The sequence below is a fragment of the Erpetoichthys calabaricus genome, chromosome 2 (assembly GCF_900747795.2).
Source record: "Erpetoichthys calabaricus chromosome 2, fErpCal1.3, whole genome shotgun sequence".
Classification (NCBI taxonomy): domain Eukaryota; kingdom Metazoa; phylum Chordata; class Cladistia; order Polypteriformes; family Polypteridae; genus Erpetoichthys; species Erpetoichthys calabaricus.
This window is the reverse complement of record NC_041395.2, coordinates 43,014,463-43,035,137: the sequence shown is the minus strand read 5'-3', so window position 1 is coordinate 43,035,137 and position 20,675 is coordinate 43,014,463. Positions and strand designations below refer to the sequence as shown.

The window sequence follows — 20,675 nt, the reverse complement described above, 5'->3', positions numbered from 1 at the left end:
TTTCTTTATTATTTCATTTTATAATCTTAAGGTAATTTTCTAAAAGAAGTGTAGAAATGTGTACTCCTACCACAAATATAACTACCCAAGAGCCAGTCTGCTTAAAAATCTCCTGTCTATCTGCATCAAGAGTATCTACAGTAGCCCAAAGTCCTCCTTAAATTTCAAACTCCACCCCCAACCCTGCAGTTTATGTCAGCTTGCACTGATAATCTTATATTTTTGTCACTATATAAATTTCATGACAATGTAAAAGACGGGAAGAAACAAATTGTAATCTACTAATAATGATCTCTTGCTTTGATAATAAAAACTATTAATATTCTCCATAGTTCAGGCTATTTCTTTGCCATTAAGGGTCGACGTTGTTCAAATATGCTTGCTACAGGATTTACTGCACCTACTAACTCACTTCAAATAATGTGTACACAAACTTGATTTTATTGCTTTTTTACATGATCCATTATATAAATCAAAGAAAATTTTAGTGATTCTATTACAGTTTCCTAACTCACTTCTGTTAACCCAAATGCTTTACATGATGCATTGATAACTGGTATCTTCACTATTTTATAATCTTCATGCCACTATATTATTCACAGCAGTAGATAGGGTCACTTTCCTTTTATGTTATGGAACATTTGGTCACATGGTACAGTATTATCATGTTTCATTTTATGTGTGTAGCACAAAAAATGCAGTTAAGTTGAAAATGATTTATTTTCACCATTATTGATTGTCATGCTTTTACTTTATTTTAATGGCAGATATAAGGCTACACAACATCTGCACCCATATTTATCAAGTGTCTCAGAGTAGGAAAATTGTCCTAACTGGCTCAGAAATCTCACAATGGTGCAATTGTTTTCTTGCTCTTAGGAGTTGGAGTCCTTAGGCAAAAGTTTCTCCAGCACCCAGTGGGACATTGAGCAGCAAGCAATCACCATTGGCCTCTGTCACTCGCCAGTTGAGTTGCTTCTTGAGCTTGGAGGCCTTGTGGTGTTGCTCTCCAAGTCTTCCTGGGACATCCCTTCCTCCACTCCATCGCAATGCAGGCTGGATGGTTTTTGGTCAGCCAAAAGATGCACCCTGCAAACTTCAGTCTATGTTTTTCCTTGAGGTCCTGTAGACACTTTGGCCATTCAGTATTTTCTTATTTGTCATGTGATCTAACAATGTGACCTCAAGGATTCTCCAGAGGCATCTTTGGTGGAATACATTTTTACTGTCATGGACCATGTCTCACTGGCAAAAACTGCGGTGGGTAAAACAGTTGACTTGTACAACTTAATCTTCAAGTTTAGTTTGGATGATTTCCAAATGCTGTGCATTTTCCGGAAAATTCCTGCTGCTTTAGGGCGCGACTGTACATCATCTTTAACAGTCTCATCTCGTGCTATGCAACTATACAGATAGGTGAATTTGGTGAATTTGTCGAATTCCTCCAGAGGAGTCTGTGTTGGCTCATTATCTTGGTTTTGTCACCACTCACAACCAAACCTAGTGGTACAGCCTGATTGATAAGGCTGTTAGTCATTGTTTGCAGCATCAGGTCATCCTTAGCAGGCAGAGCTATGTCATCGGTAGACTCAAGGTCAGTCAGCCGATCTTGCTCACCTCACTGGATACCAAATTTGGACATATCCATAACGATAATAAACAAGAAAGGTGAAAAGGTGCAACCAGTTTGACTCCAGTTAATGTTTTGAAAAATTCTGTGTAGCCTGTGTGATTTTGATGCAGGAAATTGTGTCTGCATACATTGCTTGGGATATACAGTATTTATAAACTTTTTGGAATACTCTAATGTTTCAGTATTCTCCAAATACTTGGCCTATGAATGTCATCAAAGGCCTTTTTGAAATCAAGAAAGTTGATACACATGTATCTCTGGTAATGCTAGACTTTATTCAAAGACATTTTGTAAAATTTGATCACTGCATGAATGACCTTCCAGACTGTTGTTCTCTCAGTGTTTTATCAACTGCTTTCTGTAGTCTATTTCGTAGAACCTTGCAGAATGCTTCCCCTGCTGTCAGCAATAATGTTATACCCTGGCAATTATTGCAGTCACTTAAGTTTCCCTTCTTTGGAGGTTTTATTATTATCCCTTTGGTTCATTCTTGTAATTTTTCTTACTGTCATATTTGTTGGACAACTTTGTAAGTTCCGTGATTACTGTATCACTACCCTGTTTCATTAGTTCTTCTGATATGCCATCAAGTCCTGGAGCTTAAATGTTTTTTAAGGCTACTAATCGCTTCCTGAATCTCAACAGCGGTTAAGTTGCTTTGGTTGACTTGTAATCGCTCTAGCACATCGTAACTTCCCATCTTTACTTTTAATTGGCACACTTTTATGTGTTCTGGTACCATAAATGTCTTTAACTACATGGTAGAGGGATCTGGTGTCTTTTCTGTTAGTAGCCTGTGTTTCCTCTGCTTTATCCTCTAATCACTGCTGTTTGACATTTCTGCAGCTTTCTTGACAGCCTTCTCTTGCTGTTTGTATCTGTTTTCAGCAGTTCTTTTTTCATAGTTATCATGAGCTTGCTGTCTGATGCATTTTGCTTTCTTTCTCTTGTTGATGATTTCCCATGTCTCCCTTGATTTCCAACGATCTTTGAATTTTCCCTTTCACAAACCTACCTTTACTTCAGCTACTTCACTTACCCCTGCTTTAAACTGCTCCCAATGTTCTTTTAATTGCATGTCCAAATCCAGCAATTTGAACCCGTTTTTCAGATGGCAATGATAGTCCTGCACTACTCAATTATCCGCTAGTGGCGCTGTGCTGAAGGGATGTTTCGCGGTTGCTTTTTTAACTTTCACTTTAATAATTTTGCCCACCAGTAGATGGTTGTCACTTCAAACGTCTGCACCACCATACACTCTGACCTCCTGGAGTGAATTTCTCCACATCTTGCCAATGCAAATGTAATCAATCTTGTTTTTAGTAGCTTGGTCAGGGGATTGCCAAGTTTTCATGTGAATAATTTTGTGTTTGAAGAAAGTGTTCCCACACTTAAATTGTTACACCAGCATGCTAGTAGCCTTTCTGCTTGTTTGTAGTTTTCATGACACTTCTGTATTTATCAATCTGAGCATTGAAGTCCCCAATTATTAGCACAATATTGTGTTTGGGTATTTCATTTATGGTTTCCTGTAAGTGACAATAGAATTCATCTTTGTCCGTGTCATTGGCTGATTTTGTAAGTGTATACACTGGCACTATCGAGGCTTTTGCATGCCATGATGCTAGTCTGGCTGTTATTATGCAATGGTTTACTGGCTTCCATCCTCCTAGTGCCTTACTTGTAGTGGGACTGAGAATGATACCAACAACATTTGTATACTATGCTTCTCTCCCAGAATACAGCACAATGTATCCTTCACAGTTGAAATTTCCTTGGCCTGACCATCTCATCTAGCTGTTCCCAAGGACACCCAGCTTGTACAGCTTCACTTCATTGAGTACCTGTGCTATTTTGCCACAGCTAAACATCATTTGGACATTCCATATACCAATCTTGGTACTAGAGGTGGTATTAAAGATTGGAATCTTCAGCATCCAGGTGTCCTCTTGGGTTTGGCCTGAATCCTTCATAATTATCCTTTCAGGTGTGCCCATTCCTTCACACCATTGACAATTCTCAGTGTCTTTTGCTTTTCATGTAGTACTGTTTTACAGAGTGGGGTCACTGGTCCCACGTCTAACCCTCCTCAATTTATCTGGGCTTGGGTCTGGCAAAGGTAAAGTTACACTAGGCAGTAATAACAATTTATCAATTATCCTAATTGAGGAAACAAGTCCTGACTTCAACCTGGATTTAGGAGAACTTGTGAACTGTTCCGATTCGCTAGGTGCCACCAGACGATGTTGCTGAGGCTGACATTGGCACGCACATTCTGGGAAATGCGGAATGTCTTGGAAATCCTGGACAACAATCAGTTCATAAAAGATATGAATCTGACAGAGATAGAATAATATTTGTAAGAAATCTTGTACATTACATGATCGATCCCTTCAGTGTGGAGTAGCCATGTGCTGTAAGCCAAAATACAGCTTTGCAAAAGAAATGATTTGGGATAGTTACAACCAACCATTTCTCAAATTCTGCAACAAAATTTTGAAAGCCCTTACAACACATGATGTAATAAAAACATTCATACATTTTCCCACGACTCCATGTGAGGTAATGTTAAAGAAATGCTGCATTTATGCACATTAGTATGCATATAAAGATCATTAGCTCAAGTATGGATAAAAACGCATGTGTGAATCACAGATATCACAGTATCAACACACAGGTGGTCATGAATGCAAACTGTGCTATAGTAGCCAGCATATTACCCTGAAGATAAATGTGGTTGCTCGGGTGAATGACAGGAAAATGTCACAAAGGATAGTGAACTCTGCATTTCCATGAACCCCATTTATGTTACACTTTACAAACCCAGAAGGTTCAAGAAGGCAGGCAGAGATTCCCAGGGCATTAGATAAATAGAGCCTCACAGAAGGTAAGGTGAGATCACATAAATAGACAGACACAGCAGGCGACTATGCAGGATGATCAGAAACAGTGGAGGAATGAACACGACTTCAGAAACAATTCAAAAATAATCATGGCTAGTTTCACTGTCAATTTACTAGGCGTTACCTGAGATCATAACAGCGGAAATGAGACTCTTCTGAAAGTACAGCTGTGGATCATTCATTGTTAAATAAATGTGCTTGTTAATTGACTTATCTTTCATTGTCTTGGTTTTTCCACCGTGGTGTTTATTTCAGTATTATTCTTAGTACTAGGGTGTTGTACCGTGTTAGCCATTATGAATGTAGAGAAAAGCCAAGCAAAATGACACATTTTATTGGCTAACTAGAAAGATTACAATATGCAAGCTTTCGAGGCAACTCAGGCCCCTTCTTCAGGCAAGATGTAATCAAGATTACATCTTGCCTGAAGAAGGGGCCTGAGTTGCCTCGAAAGCTTGCATATTGTAATCTTTCTAGTTAGCCAATAAAAGGTGTCATTTTGCTTGGCTTTTCTCTAGTATTATTCTTGATAGTATTGCGAAATGGCAATGATTATTCACAGCTTAGCACAATCTCCCACTTTATTATGCTTTCCATATTCTTCTTCTAATACAACTTTGAATTGTATTGTTATTATGTTTGTGTTGAAGCCATAGCATTAGCATTAGAAAACTTCAAAACACCATTATGAGTGCCAATTTGTGGCAAGGAGTGCTGGAAAATCATTGTTGGGAGTAGGGCGCTTTGTAATTACTTCTCATGTCCTACTAATCAGACTTTTAATGCAATTCCTAGGAGTAATTCTGAGACACTTGATAAATATGGGCACTGGCAAAGAAATTACCTGATTTGGGAGAAAAGAAAAGAAACACAGAAATTACATGTGCAAAACATATACATTACTTAAATGAAGTAATCTTATAAATGGCATGCAAAAAAGGGAAACATAAACTCACTTACACATCTCTGTTGAAGAAGCATGTATAGCTCATAATATGATAGCTTATAACAGTTTATTTTTATATATTTAATAAGAACACATTTCGAAGTTCATCCTAAAATATGCCAAATATATTTTCTCAGTAATAATTATTAGTATTGCAAGTCTGTGATGGAAATCATCTGATATATACTTTGTTTCTTACTTATAGTATAAAACCTAAATTATGGACAAATAGAACAATATGTCTTATATCACAGATCTTGAATTCTTACCAAATTCCTTCCGGTATAGAGTGAGTTCTGCAATGGAAACAAAGTTTTATTGTATATTCATTACTCCATTTCATGTAGTAATCAATACATCCATTCATAAGGTTTTCAGGACAATCCTATCTCTAACTTATTTCTTGTGAAAAACTTTTTTTGAGTGAATTTTTTCATTTTGATATTTCAACAAATTATTTCATGCTATGTTTGTCACATTATATGTTGCTGCCATTTTATTTTCAAAGGCACCACCATTTTGTTTATAGTTAATAATAATAATACATTTCATTTACATAACACATCTTTAACCATACTCAGGGTGCTTATGATGAGCAATGATGCCTGTTGTTGGTCACATGGGCTAGAGTATGACATCATCACTATTCCCACTCCCAGCATTCTAGTTTTGGGATTAACAAAGAAATTAAATAATTCTCTGTCACTTTGATTTTTGTTTACAAACTATTTTATAGTAATGGCTTTGCCCTCAGAATCTCTTTAGTTTAATATTTTAGTATTGGTTACTGATGTCTTTTTGGCCTCAGACCCCTGCTTTGTTTTTCACTACTCTTTGCCTTTTTGCTTAAACCTTTTGATATTTCAACTCCTGATTATGTTACTCTGTTCTTTGGAATCATCAATCTGCCCGTTTACATCTTGACATAATAACACTGTGTACCCTAAGCAACTCCACTGCTGTCCATTCTGTGCTACAGGTGTTAAATATATATATATATATATATATATATATATATATATATATATATATATATATATATATATATATATATATATATATTGTCATGCACGAGCACATGGGGAGCTACTTAAGGACCTGACACGCACCGCGACAAGTTGTGCCAGGGGACAATGGCAGCGTACTAACCTCTCTCTTCTTATTTCCTCAGAAAGAACGAGGCACCGCCACCATAAAACCGCCCGGACAATTCAAAGAGCCACAGCACTTCCGGGTTCCTTTCTTCCCTCTGGTCCTCAATTGATGACGTCAGCAAACCATCTACCACCAGCATCCCACTATTTCATTTCCAATCCGACCCTATAAACTGTCCGTCTACCTATCCTTCTGTGTCTTTTGAGTTTTTGAAATCATTGATCTAATTTTATTGCAGTATACGGGGCTAAAAACCCCAAACCTTTATGCTTCTCTGTCTTGTTTATTACAATATATATATATACTAGCAAAATACCCGCGCTTCGCAGCGGAGAAGTAGTGTGTTAAAGAGGTTATGAAAAAAAAAAAAGGAAACATTTTAAAAATAACGTAACATGATTGTCAATGTAATTGTGTTGTCATTGTTATGAGTGTTGCTGTCTTTTATATATATAAAATACACACACAGACACACATAAACATATATATACATATACATATATATATACATATCTACATATACACATATCTACATATATATACGTATATACACATATACACATCCACATAAACATATATATACATATACAAATTTACATATCTACATATATATATATATATAGACATACATATATACATACATACATTCACATATATATATATATATATATATATATATATATATATATATATATTTACTGCATATATATACTGTATATATATATATATATATATATATATATATATATATATATATATATATATATATACTGTATATATACATATGTACTTATTGGTTCCTGTATTTAGGATATGGCAGGTTGGATAATATACGGATGGACATCTGTATGCATAGCCCTATTTGCCCGTTTTCGTTTTTTTTTCTTTCTTCAGTAATATTTCAGCAAACCCGGAGCTTGTCAGTTCAAATCCTGGTACTGACACCACTGTGTGACCCTGAGGAAGTCACTTCACCTGCCTGTGCTGCAAAAAACAAAAGTAATGTAACAAATTGTACCTCAGATGTTGTAAGTTGGTGGAATAAAGGCATAAGTAAAATAGATAAATATGTATTATACACATAGGAACTATTCATTTATTTTCAGTTAAGTCATCTGCAGCAAACTTTTATAAATGAGGGTTTCTGATTTTTAGATAGTGCAAACTGTTTCTTCTTCATTGACGTTTTCTCTTGGAGAGCTTTTTTCATTTCATTGAAAATGAAAGCAGCAGCTGCCAAAATATGTAGCTTTCTTATTAATTTTTCAACATTGTGTAAAATAAATGTATAAAGTAACATAAAAGGTTTAAATACTGGTTATTCTTTTACACTAAAATATTACTAAAGAGATACAAAAAAAGTAAAATGGATATGTTCTTTTTCTTTAAGGAGATTAAATATTACTGAAGAAAGAAAAAAAAAAACTAAAACAGCCAAATGGGGCTATGCATACGAACTTAAAAGGTTTAAATAAAACAGAAATATATATTTTATTTTTACTTGCTTAACTTGTGGAGGGTGTATCCTGTAGCAAAGCCCTAACTTTTTTCGTGAAAGCCTGTTTCAGTCAATAAGTCTTACAAAAACGTGTAAAGATATTGACAATAAGCTACGCAAACCCAGGAAGACATGGAATCGTTTAAATCAAGTATCATTACATCTTCCTTTCTTAAAGAGAAGTAAGGCAGTACTTATAAGCTTACATATATATATATATAGACATACATATATATATTTATATATATATCCGAAGCCGTGCAAGCACACTCTTGAGAATGCAACGTATAGTTGTACAGAAGAAAAGCAATCTTGCCTCAAATGAATGGCAACCTTTTGTAGGTCTATGAACTTAATTTAAACTTTAGGTTTACACGGTGCTTTCTTTCCGAAGTACCTGCACTCATGAATATGTCTGTATGTGTCAGTCGGTCAAATCCACGCGCTTCGCACCGGCGAAGTACTGCTTTTAAATTTTTATTAAGAAGAAAATAAAACGTTTTTAAATTGAGGGAAAATATACTAATAACAGTTTGTTAAGGATCTGTTTTTTTGTGAAGCTGCCTTTACTCGAGTGATCACTTCGACCTGACTTGGTGGCCAAGTATAAGCGTTACCTGGTAGGTAACCACCCATACAATCAGATTGTGAATCAGACTACGAATGCCGTGAATGTAATTACACACTCACTGCACTTGCTTACGGTAATCGAACCTGGGATGTCAGCGCTAGAGGGGCTTAGCAGCAGTGAAGTATTGCTTTTAAATTTTAATTAAGAACAAAAGAAAACCTCAGAGGTTCGATTCCCGAAAGGGAGTGAAGAGAGTGTCCGGTTACCTACCAGGTAACTCTTATGGTTGGACAGCAAGTGACGTAACATCAGCCACGGTGCCTTCAGTTGTGAGAAGCAGATCATAGAATGATTGAAAATAGTTTTGCATTTACCTTTTCAGTAAAAGGCGAGCTTTTAAGCCTGAGAAATCACCCCGTAAATGCACACGTTTAATTGCACATGTGTTAATATGTATGCTTACACAGTATTAAAAGACAGTCAAAAATTAACGTCATTTACCTTCGTTCCCACGTTTGACTCGTGCTGTAAATCTCTTCCTTGTTTTTAGTTCACGTGGTTACGTAGGAGGCGTGATGACACGATACGTGACTCCGCCTCCTCCATTAGAGTATATGGACAAAAAATATGTTCCAGTTATGACCATTACGCGTAGAATTTCGAAATGAAACCTGCCTAACTTTTGTAAGTAAGCTGTAAGGAATGAGCCTGCCAAATTTCAGCCTTCCACCTACACGGGAAGTTCGAGACTTAGTGATGAGTGAGTCAGTTAGTCAGTCAGTCAGTCAGTGAGGGCTTTGCCTTTTATTAATATGTATATGTATGTATATATATATATATATATATATATATACATACTTACTGGCCAATTTATTAGGTTCACCTTGCTAGACCTTCAGAACTGCTGTAATTCTTTGTGGCATGTATTCAACAAGGTACTGGAAACATTCCTCAGGGATTTTGGTCCATATTGACATTATAGCATCACACAGTTGCTGCAGATTTGTCAGCTGCACATTTGTGATGTGAATCTCCCATTCCACTACATCCCATAGCTGTTCTATAGGACTATGATCTGGGGCCTCGTGTATAACACTGTGTATAGAATTCACAGTAAACCATGGCGTACAGACAAAAACAGAAATGTGCATACTGTATATACTCGTGGATAAGTCGGGTCTTGATTTTACGGTATAATTTCCGGTTATTTTATAATGTCGGTCATATAAGTCGAACGCGGAAATCTCACGCTATTGGTACAAGTATGGCAAGCCAAATTAACATTTAGAGATATCTCAAAATGAATTTCGGATATCTTAAAATGTAATTTACTTTTTAAGATATCTGAAACTCGCTTTGAGATATCTTAAAATACTTTCCTTTACATTTTAAGATATCTGCAATACATTTCGGGATATCTCAAATGCATTTCAAGATATCTCAAATACAGTTTCAGATATCTCAAAATAATTGTGTCTGTATTTCAAGATATCTCAAATGAATTTTCAGATATCTTAAATTGACCTTTCATGCATTTTAAGATATCTTAAATGCATTTCAAGATATCTCAAAATCATTTCCTGTAAAACTGGCTATTATTTCAATGGGACTTCTTGTTTATTATAAGATATCTTAAAATGTATTTGAGATATCTTGAAATGAGCAGGAAGTGATGTTGAGATATCTGAAAATGTATTTGAGATATCTGAAAATGGACAGGAAGCTGTTTTGAGATATCTGGAAATGTATTTGAGATATCTTAATTTGTATTGTAGATATCTGAAAGTGCTATTGAGATATCTTGAAATAATTGAGTGTCCTTTTAAAGATATCTTAAAATGCATTTTAGATATCTTGAAATACAATTTTAGATATCTTGAAATACATTGTTAGATATCTGAAATAGAGCAGAGACCCATTTTAAGATATCATGAAATTAATTTTAGATATCTAAAAATGTATTTCAGATATCTGAAACAACAATGAATTTCAAGATATCTTAAATGCTTTTTAAGATATCTAAATTATATTTCGAGATATCTTAAAATAACTTCCTTCTCATTTTAAGATATCCCAAATTCATTTTGAGATATCTGAAATGCATTTTCAGATATCTTAAAATGACTTCCTGCACATTTCAAGATATCTCAAATACATTTCAAGATATCTTAAAATGACTTCCTGCACCATTTCAAGATATCTCAAATACATTTCATGATATCTCAAAATCACTTCCTGTGCATTTCGAGATATCTTAAATGCATTTCAAGATATCTTAAAATAGGCAGGAAGTTCCATTGAAAGTATAAGAAATTTTACAGGAAGTGATTTTAAGATATCTGAAAATGTATTTGAGATATCTTGAAATACACAGGAAGTTATTTTAAGATATCTGAAAATGTAATTGAGATATCTTGAAATACGCAGGAAGTTACTTTAAGATATCGGAAAATGTATTTGAGATATCTTGAAATGTGCAGAAAGCTATTTTAAGATATCTGAAAATGTATTTCAGATATCTCAAAATGCCTGCAGATGTATTTTAAGATATCTTGAAATGTATTTGAGATATCTCAAAATGCACATGAACATATTTCAAGATATCTCAAATTGCATTTAAGATATCTTGAAATGCATTTCAGATATCTGAAAATGTACAGCATATCACTTCAAGATATCTTGAAATCTGTTTGAGATATCATACAATTCTTTTTAGATATCTTAAAATAGATGTATTTTTAGATATCTATAATTCAATTTGAGATATCTAAAATGCATTTCCAGATATCATAAAATTCATTTTGAGATATCTCTAAATGTTAATTTGGCTTGCCATATACAAGGGATTCTGATATGCTGACACCCACCTGAAAGAGTAACCACAGAGCACACTGCCTTTTTTTCTATGTATAGTGCCTACGTGACCACACAGTAATACCTACACTATTCTGAAGCAACGTTTGCACTGATTTGCATTTTTTGTATCTCACACCCTCATACACCTTTATCATAAGAGTATCCCTTATCTACGATTGAGCATTTGATCAGAAGAAAATATGAATCTGGTTTTATATTAAAAGTTATTGAAGTGGTGAAAGAAACTGGTAACTGCGCTGCTGCAACAAAATTTGATGTGTCTGAGATGTAAAAAAATAAAATTAAGTTTTGCATTTTTGAGTATATATGGTATGCACAAAAAAATCCAGATGCATAAATCTGTGCGTACTCCATAAATCTCGGTCAGTGTGAAATGTAACGCAAGTGCACATGCCTGCCGCCCCACCCCAACTCCTCCCAGAATTATGCCTCTTTGAATATGCAAATCAATATAAATAGACCCTTAAGTTCAGGGTTCTGTGAAAAGACAATGGCAAAAGCATGGGGGAAAACAGAAGAATTTCAGTGAATACCAAGTGGAGGCTAGGAAAAATTTACTATTTGTTGGTTTAACTAGTGGTATAAACAACAAAAGGAAGTTGATCGAGTGACATAGAGTGGTGGAGAAACTCGAAAGAATTGGTCAGATATCAAAGTCGCTGTGAAAAGGTCATAGCCCACTGTCTGAGTGTCATATGGAAGCGTATTACGGTAGAGAGAAAAGAAAAAAAAATAGGGACACAGCGGACAAAAAGGTCAAAATGTCAACTTTAGTTTATTTTGTCATTAAAGTATAACGTCATAAATTCCATCTTAAAATCATTTAATTTATTAGTTTCTCAAATCCCATCGTAACTAAAGTAGTACGTTAAATGCTTTGTATTCTATGTGTTCTTCTAGGTACTGTGTGTGAATCACTACATGCTTCTTAAATGGGCTTTCTTTTATACTGACAGGACACAGAATCCATTACATTCATGATATTACAGCTCTCTGAACAATTTAAATAGTAAGATGTATACTTGATATCATTTTCATGATGAGAGGAATTAAAGCATGTATAAAACATGGGGGTACGGTGGCGCAATGGTAGCGATGAGTTGGCACCACGTCCAGAGATTGTTCCTGCCTCCTGCAAGATGCTTGCTGCACCGTGCTCGACCCTCAATGAAATAATTTATTGCAGCAGTACTGTCTCACTCAGACATACTAACCCCCAATTCCTGTCCTTCCTTTTCTTTTTCCAAGTAACCAATCACCAAACAATCAGCTCATTAATAAATGTCAAGGCATATGTAAGTTTAGAACGCCAATTCTACAAAACTTTTAAGGAACATTGAAATAACTTTTCATTCCATTCCATCCATCTATCCATCCAGGGTCATGCCAGTCACAGCAAGTATACAGTGCGAGGCAGGAACAATCCCTGAATGGGGAGCCAGCTCATCACTACCTCTGCGCCACCATGCCCACACGTTTAATTATTAACAGTATACATTATTTAAATTAAGTTAAAATATATCTGTATAATGTATAATGTAATATACATACTTTACTACATTTCATGTTAAAAATGATATCAAGAGCTCAAGAAGCACTTGGAAATCTAAATCCACTTAGAAGCCAGTCGTCACCATCTGTAAATATGCACTCTCTTCTATTGAATTGAATTCCTTTATTATTATTGGATGGTACAATGAGATTCAATATGCAAACCCTACATAAAATTATTTTCCTATAAAATAATAAAATAACAACAACAATAGTAATAATACGATAAAAAAACAATGAAAAATATACAATATGTCTGTGGAGGCTATTTGATTACATTGAACTCATTGTCATGTTCAAGAAACCACTGGGAGATGATTTGAGTATTGTGACATGGTGCGTTTTTCTGCTGGAAATAGCAATCAGAAGATGGGTACACTGCGGTCATAAATGGATGGACATGGTCAACAACAATACTCAGATAGGCTGTGGCATTTAAACAATGCTCATTTGGTACTAAGAGGCCAAAAGTGTGTGAAGAAAGCATTTCCCACACCATTACACCATCACCACCAGCCTCAACTGTTGATGCAAGACATAATGGATCCATGCTTTCATGTTGTTGATGCCAAATTCTGACCTTACCATCCAAATGCTGCAGAAAAAATCAAGACTCATCAGATGTTTTTCAGTCTTCATTTGTTCAATTTTGGTGAGCCCGGCAAATTGTAGCCTCACTTATCTGTTATTTGCTGACAGGAGTAGCACTCAGGGCGGTCTCCTGTTGCTATAACCCATTTGCTTCAAGATTCAACATGTTGTGTGTTCAGAGATGCTCTTCTGCATACCTTGGTTGTAACGAGTGGTTATTTGAGTTACTGTTGCCTTTTTATGAGCTTGAACCAGTCTGCTGCTCACTGGATATTTTCCCTTTTTCAGATCAGTTTCTGTAAACCCTAGAGATAGTTATGCATGAAAATTCCAATAGATAAGCAGTTTCTGAAATACTCATACCAGCCTGTCTGGCACCAACAAACATGCCATGTTCAAAGTCACTTAAATCACCTTTTTGCCCTATTTTGGTGCTTAGTTTGAACTTCAGCAGGTCATCTTGTCAATGTCTATATGCTTAAATGCATTGACGTGCCATGTGATTGGCTAATTAGATATTTGCGTTAACAAGCAGTTGAACTGGTGTACCTAATAAAGTGGCCGGTGGCTGATTATATATATATATATATATATATATATATATATATATATATATATATATATATATATATACAGTACTGTGCAAAAGTTTTAGGCAGGTGTGAATAAATGCTGTAAACAAAGAATGCTTTCAAAAATGTAAGTGTTAATCATTTATTTTCATCAATCAACAAAATGCAGTGAATGAACAAAAGAGAAATCTAAATCAAATCAATATTTGGTGTGACCACCCTTTGCCCTCAAAACAGCATCAATTCTTCTAGGTACACTTGCACACAGTTTTTGAAGGAACTCGGCTGGTAGGTTGTTCCAAACATCTTGGAGAACTAACCACAGATCTTCTGTGGATGTAGGCTTCCTCAAATCCTTCTGTCTCTTCATGTAATCCCAGACACACTTGATGATGTTGAGATCAGGGCTCTGTGGGGGCCATACCATCACTTCCAGGGCTTCTTGTTCTTCTTTACGCTGAAGATAGTTCTTAATGACTTTGGCTGTATGTTTGGGGTCGTTGTCCTGCTGCAGAATAAATTTGGGGCCAATCATACGCCTCCCTGATGGTATTGCATGATGGATAAGTATCTGCCTGTATTTCTCAGCATTGAGAACACCATTAATCCTGACCAAATCTCCAACTCCATTTGCAGAAATGCAGCCCCAAACGTTCAAGGAACCTCCACCATGCTTCACTGTTGCCTGCAGACACTCATTATTGTACCGTTCTCCAGCCCTTCGATGAACAAACTGCCTTCTGCTACAGCCAAATATTTCAAATTTTGATTCATCAGTCCAGAGCACCTGCTGCCATTTTTCTGCACCCCAGTTCCTATGTTTTCATGCATACTTCAGTCGCTTGGCCTTGTTTCCACGTCGGAGGTATGGATTTTTGGCTGCAACTCTTCCATGAAGACCACTTCTGGCCAGACTTCTCCGGACAGTAGATGGATGTACCTGGGTCCCACTGGTTTCTGCCAGTTCTGAGCTGATGGCACTGCTGGACATCTTCCGATTTCGAAGGGTAATAAGCTTGATGTGTCTTTCATCTGCTGCACTAAGTTTCCTTGGCCGACCACTGCGTCTACGATCCTCAACGTTGCCCGTTTCTTTGTGCTTCTTCAAAAGAGCTTGAACAGCACATCTTGAAACCCCAGTCTGCTTTGAAATCTTTGTCTGGGAGAGACCTTACTGATGCAGTATAACTATGTTGTGTCTTGTTGCTGTGCTCAATCTTGCCATGACATGAAACTGTCTTCCACAACCTCACCTTGGTAGCAGAGTTTGGCTGTTCCTCACCCAGTTTTAAGCCTCCTACACAGCTGTTTCTGTTTCAGTTAATGACTGTGTTTCAACCTACGTGTGACACTGATGATCATTAGCACCTGTTTGGTATAACTGGTTGATCATACACCTGACTAGAATCCTACAAAATCCCTGACTTTGTGCAAGTGTACCTATAAGAATTGATGCTGGTTTGAAGGCAAAAGGTAGTAACACCAAATATTGATTTGATTTAGATTTTTCTTTTGTTTGCTCACTTTGCATTTTGTAAATTGATAACAATAAACAATCATTATTTGTATTTCTGAAAGCATTCTGTGTTTACAGCATTTTTTCACACCTGCCTAAAACTTTTGCACAGTACTATATACTGTATGTGTGTGTGTTTGTGTATAATAACGATAAGACATTCTTTAACCTGTAACCTTAGTTAAAGTAATTAGCATAGGGCTTGGGAAAGTGGGCAATAAATTCTAGTTAAAAGTAATATGTGCTCAGGTGAATGAGCTGCCTTTAAGCAAGGGTCCAGAAATTTCAAGAACAGACAGAAGTCAAATTGTGAGTGGATCACTATAGACTGCAGGTGGCCTGAGTAAGGTGTTAATATACAATTAGTCATCTTCTAGTAAATTATAGTGTGCCTGTATAGATTCCAGTTAATGGATATAGGCATTTATAAAATAGGTCATTTTCATTTAAATCATACCTCTATATTCTGTCTTGATGCAGGTAAGACAATTACACAGTTGCTGAGATAAATGGAAATTCATTCTTTTTTGTTAACACCCGACAATATGAATAAATTCTATTAGTTTTGCTGTCTTTCATAACTATAATGTAATACCTCTACAATTAATTTGACTTAGTACTCTGTGTGAAGGTACTGTACTTGTCTCTCACATACACAATATATTAAAAGATTAATGCACAGCAAATATAGCCAAAGTGTATAATTTAAAAGGTTTTGCTTAAATAATGTACATGTAAAAGCATCATGTGTTATAATTTAAACTCACATGTGGCAAAAAGTGGTGTGAAGTCTTCAGAAATAGCCGGAGAAGAAGATCTGAATTCCACCAGTGTGCCCAGAGAAGGAGCACCAAAAGTCAGCCTAGCTTAGACTTGAGTGGCTGGCTTCAGCCTAATCTGGGCCAAATATGCTTAACTGTCAACATTCAAAAAGCATATTTTCTAAAGTCTAAGCAGACACTTGAAAAGCCCAACAAGGGAGAGTATCACTGTCAAACCCTGGCTTGTACAAAGCACAATAAATATTTATAAAAGTAGGACTTATTGACAAAAAAAACAATCAAAATAGAAAAAAATGTCCAAAAGTCAAGTCAAGTCAAGTAGAGCTTTATTGTCATCCTAACAATATACTTACAGTACACTGTGGGACGAAATATCGTCCTCCAGAGTCAAAAGGTGCAGTACACAAGATATATATATATATATATATATATATATATATATATATATATAACTAAAAAACATATACAGTATTAAGTAGTATTATGTAATCCAGAGAGTGTGTGGAGTAAAGAGTCCAGTGTGTAGGAGGGCAGCATGGTGTTCAGGAGCCGGACTGCTTGGGGAAAGAAACTATTGCACAATCTTGCAGACCTGCTCCTGATGCTGCAGAGTCGTCTTCCAGATGGAAGAGGAGTAAACAATTGGTGGGAGGGGTGGTGGGGGTCAGCCATGATGCTAGTGGCTTTATGAAAGCAGCGTGAGGTGTAGATCTCCTGCAGACTGGGTAGAGAGCTGCCAATGATGCACTCAGCAGTCCGCACAATCCTCTGAAGGGCTTTGCGGTCGGAGGCATGGCAGTTTCCATACCAGACTGTAATACAGCTGGTCAGGACGCTCTCTATGGTGCCTCTGTAGAAGGAGGTAAGCATGGGTTTAGGGAGATGCACCTTCTTCAGTCGTCGCAGGAAGTAAAGACGCTGCTGGGCTCTTTTTGTAAGATAGTTGGTGTTTATGGTCCAGGACAGGTCCTCTGTGATATGAACACCAAGGAACTTGGTGCTCTTCACTCTCTCTACTGTGACGCCATCAATGTTGAGTGGGAGATGGACAGCCTTTGTCTTCCTGAAGTCAACAATCAACTCTTTTGTCTTTTCAACATTAAGAGACAGATTATTGTCTTTACACCAAAGTGCCAACCGTTCCACCTCTTCTCTGTACACCGCATCATCGTCGTTCTCAATGAGTCCCACTACTGTAGTGTCATCGGTGAACTTGATAATGTGGTTTGTGTCAGAGTTGGAGGTGCAATCATGGGTCAACAGCGTGAAGAGTAGCGGGCTCAGCACACAACCCTGGGGGGCACCTGTGCTCAGTGTGATGGTGTTAGATCTTATATTCCCAATCTGTACTGTTTGAGGTCTTTCAGTGAGAAAGTCCAGAATCCAGTTGCAGGTGGAGGTGTCGAGTCCGAGTAGATCCAGCTTACTGATCAGCTGCCTGGGAATGATAGTATTGAATGCTGAGCTGAAATCAATGAACAGCATTCTTACATGTGCATTGCGGTGATCCAGATGTGACAGGATCTGGTGGAATACCATTGAAATTGCATCGTCAGTTGATCGATTTGATTGATATGCAAACTGTAGAGGGTCCAGTTTGGGGGGGCAGCTGATTCTTTATGTGACTCAAAACTAACCGCTCAAAGCACTTCATAATGATTGGAGTGAGTGCCATTGGGCGGTAGTCAAAGAGTTCCGAGGCTGTAGCTGTCTTTGGGACAGCTCTGATGGTGGTGTTTTTAAAACATTGTGGCACAACAGCTTGGCTCAGGGAGATGTTGAAAATGTCCACTAGGACATCAGTCAGCTGGTCAGCACATATTCTGAGCACATGTCCAGGTATGTTATCTGGTCCAGCAGCTTTGTGTGGGTTGACCCTGATGAGAGTCCTTCTCACACTAGCTGCAGACAGGGACAGAACTTGATTGTCTGACGAGGGGATGGTCTTCCATGCTGGTTTATTGTTTTGTGTCTCAAACCTGGCATAGAAGGTGTTAAGAGCGAAATGGACGAGAGGTGTCGTTAACACACATATGCGGTGGGGCCTTATAATCCGTGATGGTTTGGATGCCCTTCCACATTCGACGAGAATCTCTTGAGCAGACGAAGTGATCACTAATTTTCTTTGAGTACTCCCGCTTTGCTAACTTAATGCCTCGGGACAGGTTGGTTCTAGCTGCTCTGAGTGCCACTTCGTCGTTGGCTTTGTAGGCAGCATCCCTTGTTTTCAGCAGCTTGTGAACTTCTGCTGTGAACCATGGCTTCTGGTTAGCGCGTGTTGAGACAGATTTGATGACGGTGACATCTCCAGTGCATTTGTCAATGTATCCTGTCACTGCTTCGGCATACTCATTAATGTCAATGTGATGATCAATGGTCGCCGCTTCTCTAAAGACACTCCATTCTGTGCTCTCAAAACCAGGCCCGGCCTTAGGCATAGGCGAAGTAGGCGACCGCCTAGGGCCCCGGCGTCCGGGGGGCCCCGGATCGACTCCTTGGTCTAATTTTCACACATTTCACAGAGCTTCCAGGGGGGCCCTGGACCCCCCTTTCGCCTAGGGCCCCATAATACCTAAGACCGGGCCTGCTCAAAACAGTCCTGCAGGGCTTCAGTAGCTCCATCTAGCCATGTTCTGACCTGCTTTATTACCGGCTTTGTTCTCTTCAGCAATGGCATATATGCTGGAGTAAGCATTACTGTAATGTGATCAGACAGTCCAATGTGAGGGTGGAGAGTTGCTCTATATGCAGACCTGGTGTTAGTGTATACCAAGTCCAATATATTGTCTCCTCTTGTCGGAAATTTAACATGCTGGTGGAGTTTAGGCAGAACAGTCTTTAAATTCGCTTGATTGAAGTCCCCAGCGTTAATAAAAAATCCCTCAGGGTGGCGAGATTGCAGGTCACCGATGGCCTCATACAGTTCGCATAGCGCCTCCTTAGCATTTGCATCGGGAGGAATATACACTGCCACAATAACAATAACACTGAATTCTCGCGGCAAATAATAAGGTCTGCACTTAACTGCCACAAATTCCACCAGCGATGAGCAGTGCTTCGTGATCATACCTGTGTTTCCACACCATTCTGTGTTGATGTATACACACAGGCCGCCGCCGCGTGTTTTTCCGGATCTGCTGGCATCTCTATCCGCACGGATAGCATGTAGCCCTGTTAGCTGTATAGCCGCATCGGAGATATTATCATTCAGCCAGGTTTCCGTGAAGATAAAAACACAGCAGTATCTTACTTCGCGACGTTTTGCTCTTAGAAGTCGGATATGGTCGAGTTTGTTGTCCAATGAACGAACATTTGCCAGAATGATGGACGGAACACCCGGTCTGGTTGGATTAGCCTTTAGCTTAGCTCGGACACCTCCTCGTTTACCGCGCTTCCAGGTACGCTCACACCGCTTGTGGCGTCTCCTTGCTGGGATGATACCTGTAGGTGATTCGGGGGCGGGTTCACGGAGCAGGCCTAGCTCACGGAGCTCTTTTGTTAGAGCATCTTCAGGTAAGTTGTTGGTGTTAAATCTTGAATTGATTTCCAGAAGTGTGACGCGGTTGTATGAAAGTCTTTGTGTGTCTTTCACACACATGATTTATTGACTGTGCGAACAAAATAAATAGTTAAAAACAGCTAAAATGCACCTTTTTTTGAATCCGGAGTAGCCGCTGCGCCCTAGCGTGCCGCCAGTGTCTTGAATGCCACACTCTAAAAACACACTTGCTTAAAAGATAATTCTAAACAAACAAGTTTCAAATCAAAATCCACTAGAATCACCCAAGTAACAAAGCTAAACAAGTGTAAAACCAGACCAAAATCCCAACAAAGCACAATACTTTTGAGATCCACCAAAACCCACCAGGCACATTCAACTGAACTGCACTGGACTTTAATTCCCAGCGTACCATTATAGGGTAGGGGGAGGTCGCTTAACTGTGATGGATTTTCTAGGGAATCAACCCAAAAAATATAAGGAATGAGAAAAAATTGCAAAACATCTAAAAATACTAAACAATAACCTAACAGAAAATAAATAACAGATAAGACATATTTAAACAAGTAATAAGTGAACAA

General features: G+C 37.7%; 1 protein-coding gene across 1 annotated transcript in view; it reads right to left on the bottom strand.

The window, feature by feature from the left end:
• The window catches only part of LOC114645139 (E3 ubiquitin-protein ligase TRIM39-like), a 220,174-nt gene that overhangs the window by 64,998 nt on the left and 134,501 nt on the right, over window positions 1-20,675 (bottom strand). The window contains exon 30 of the mRNA XM_051922355.1: window positions 5,752-5,778. Coding sequence (XP_051778315.1) covers window positions 5,752-5,778 — 27 coding nt within the window. The remainder of the gene's footprint in view (window positions 1-5,751; window positions 5,779-20,675) is intronic.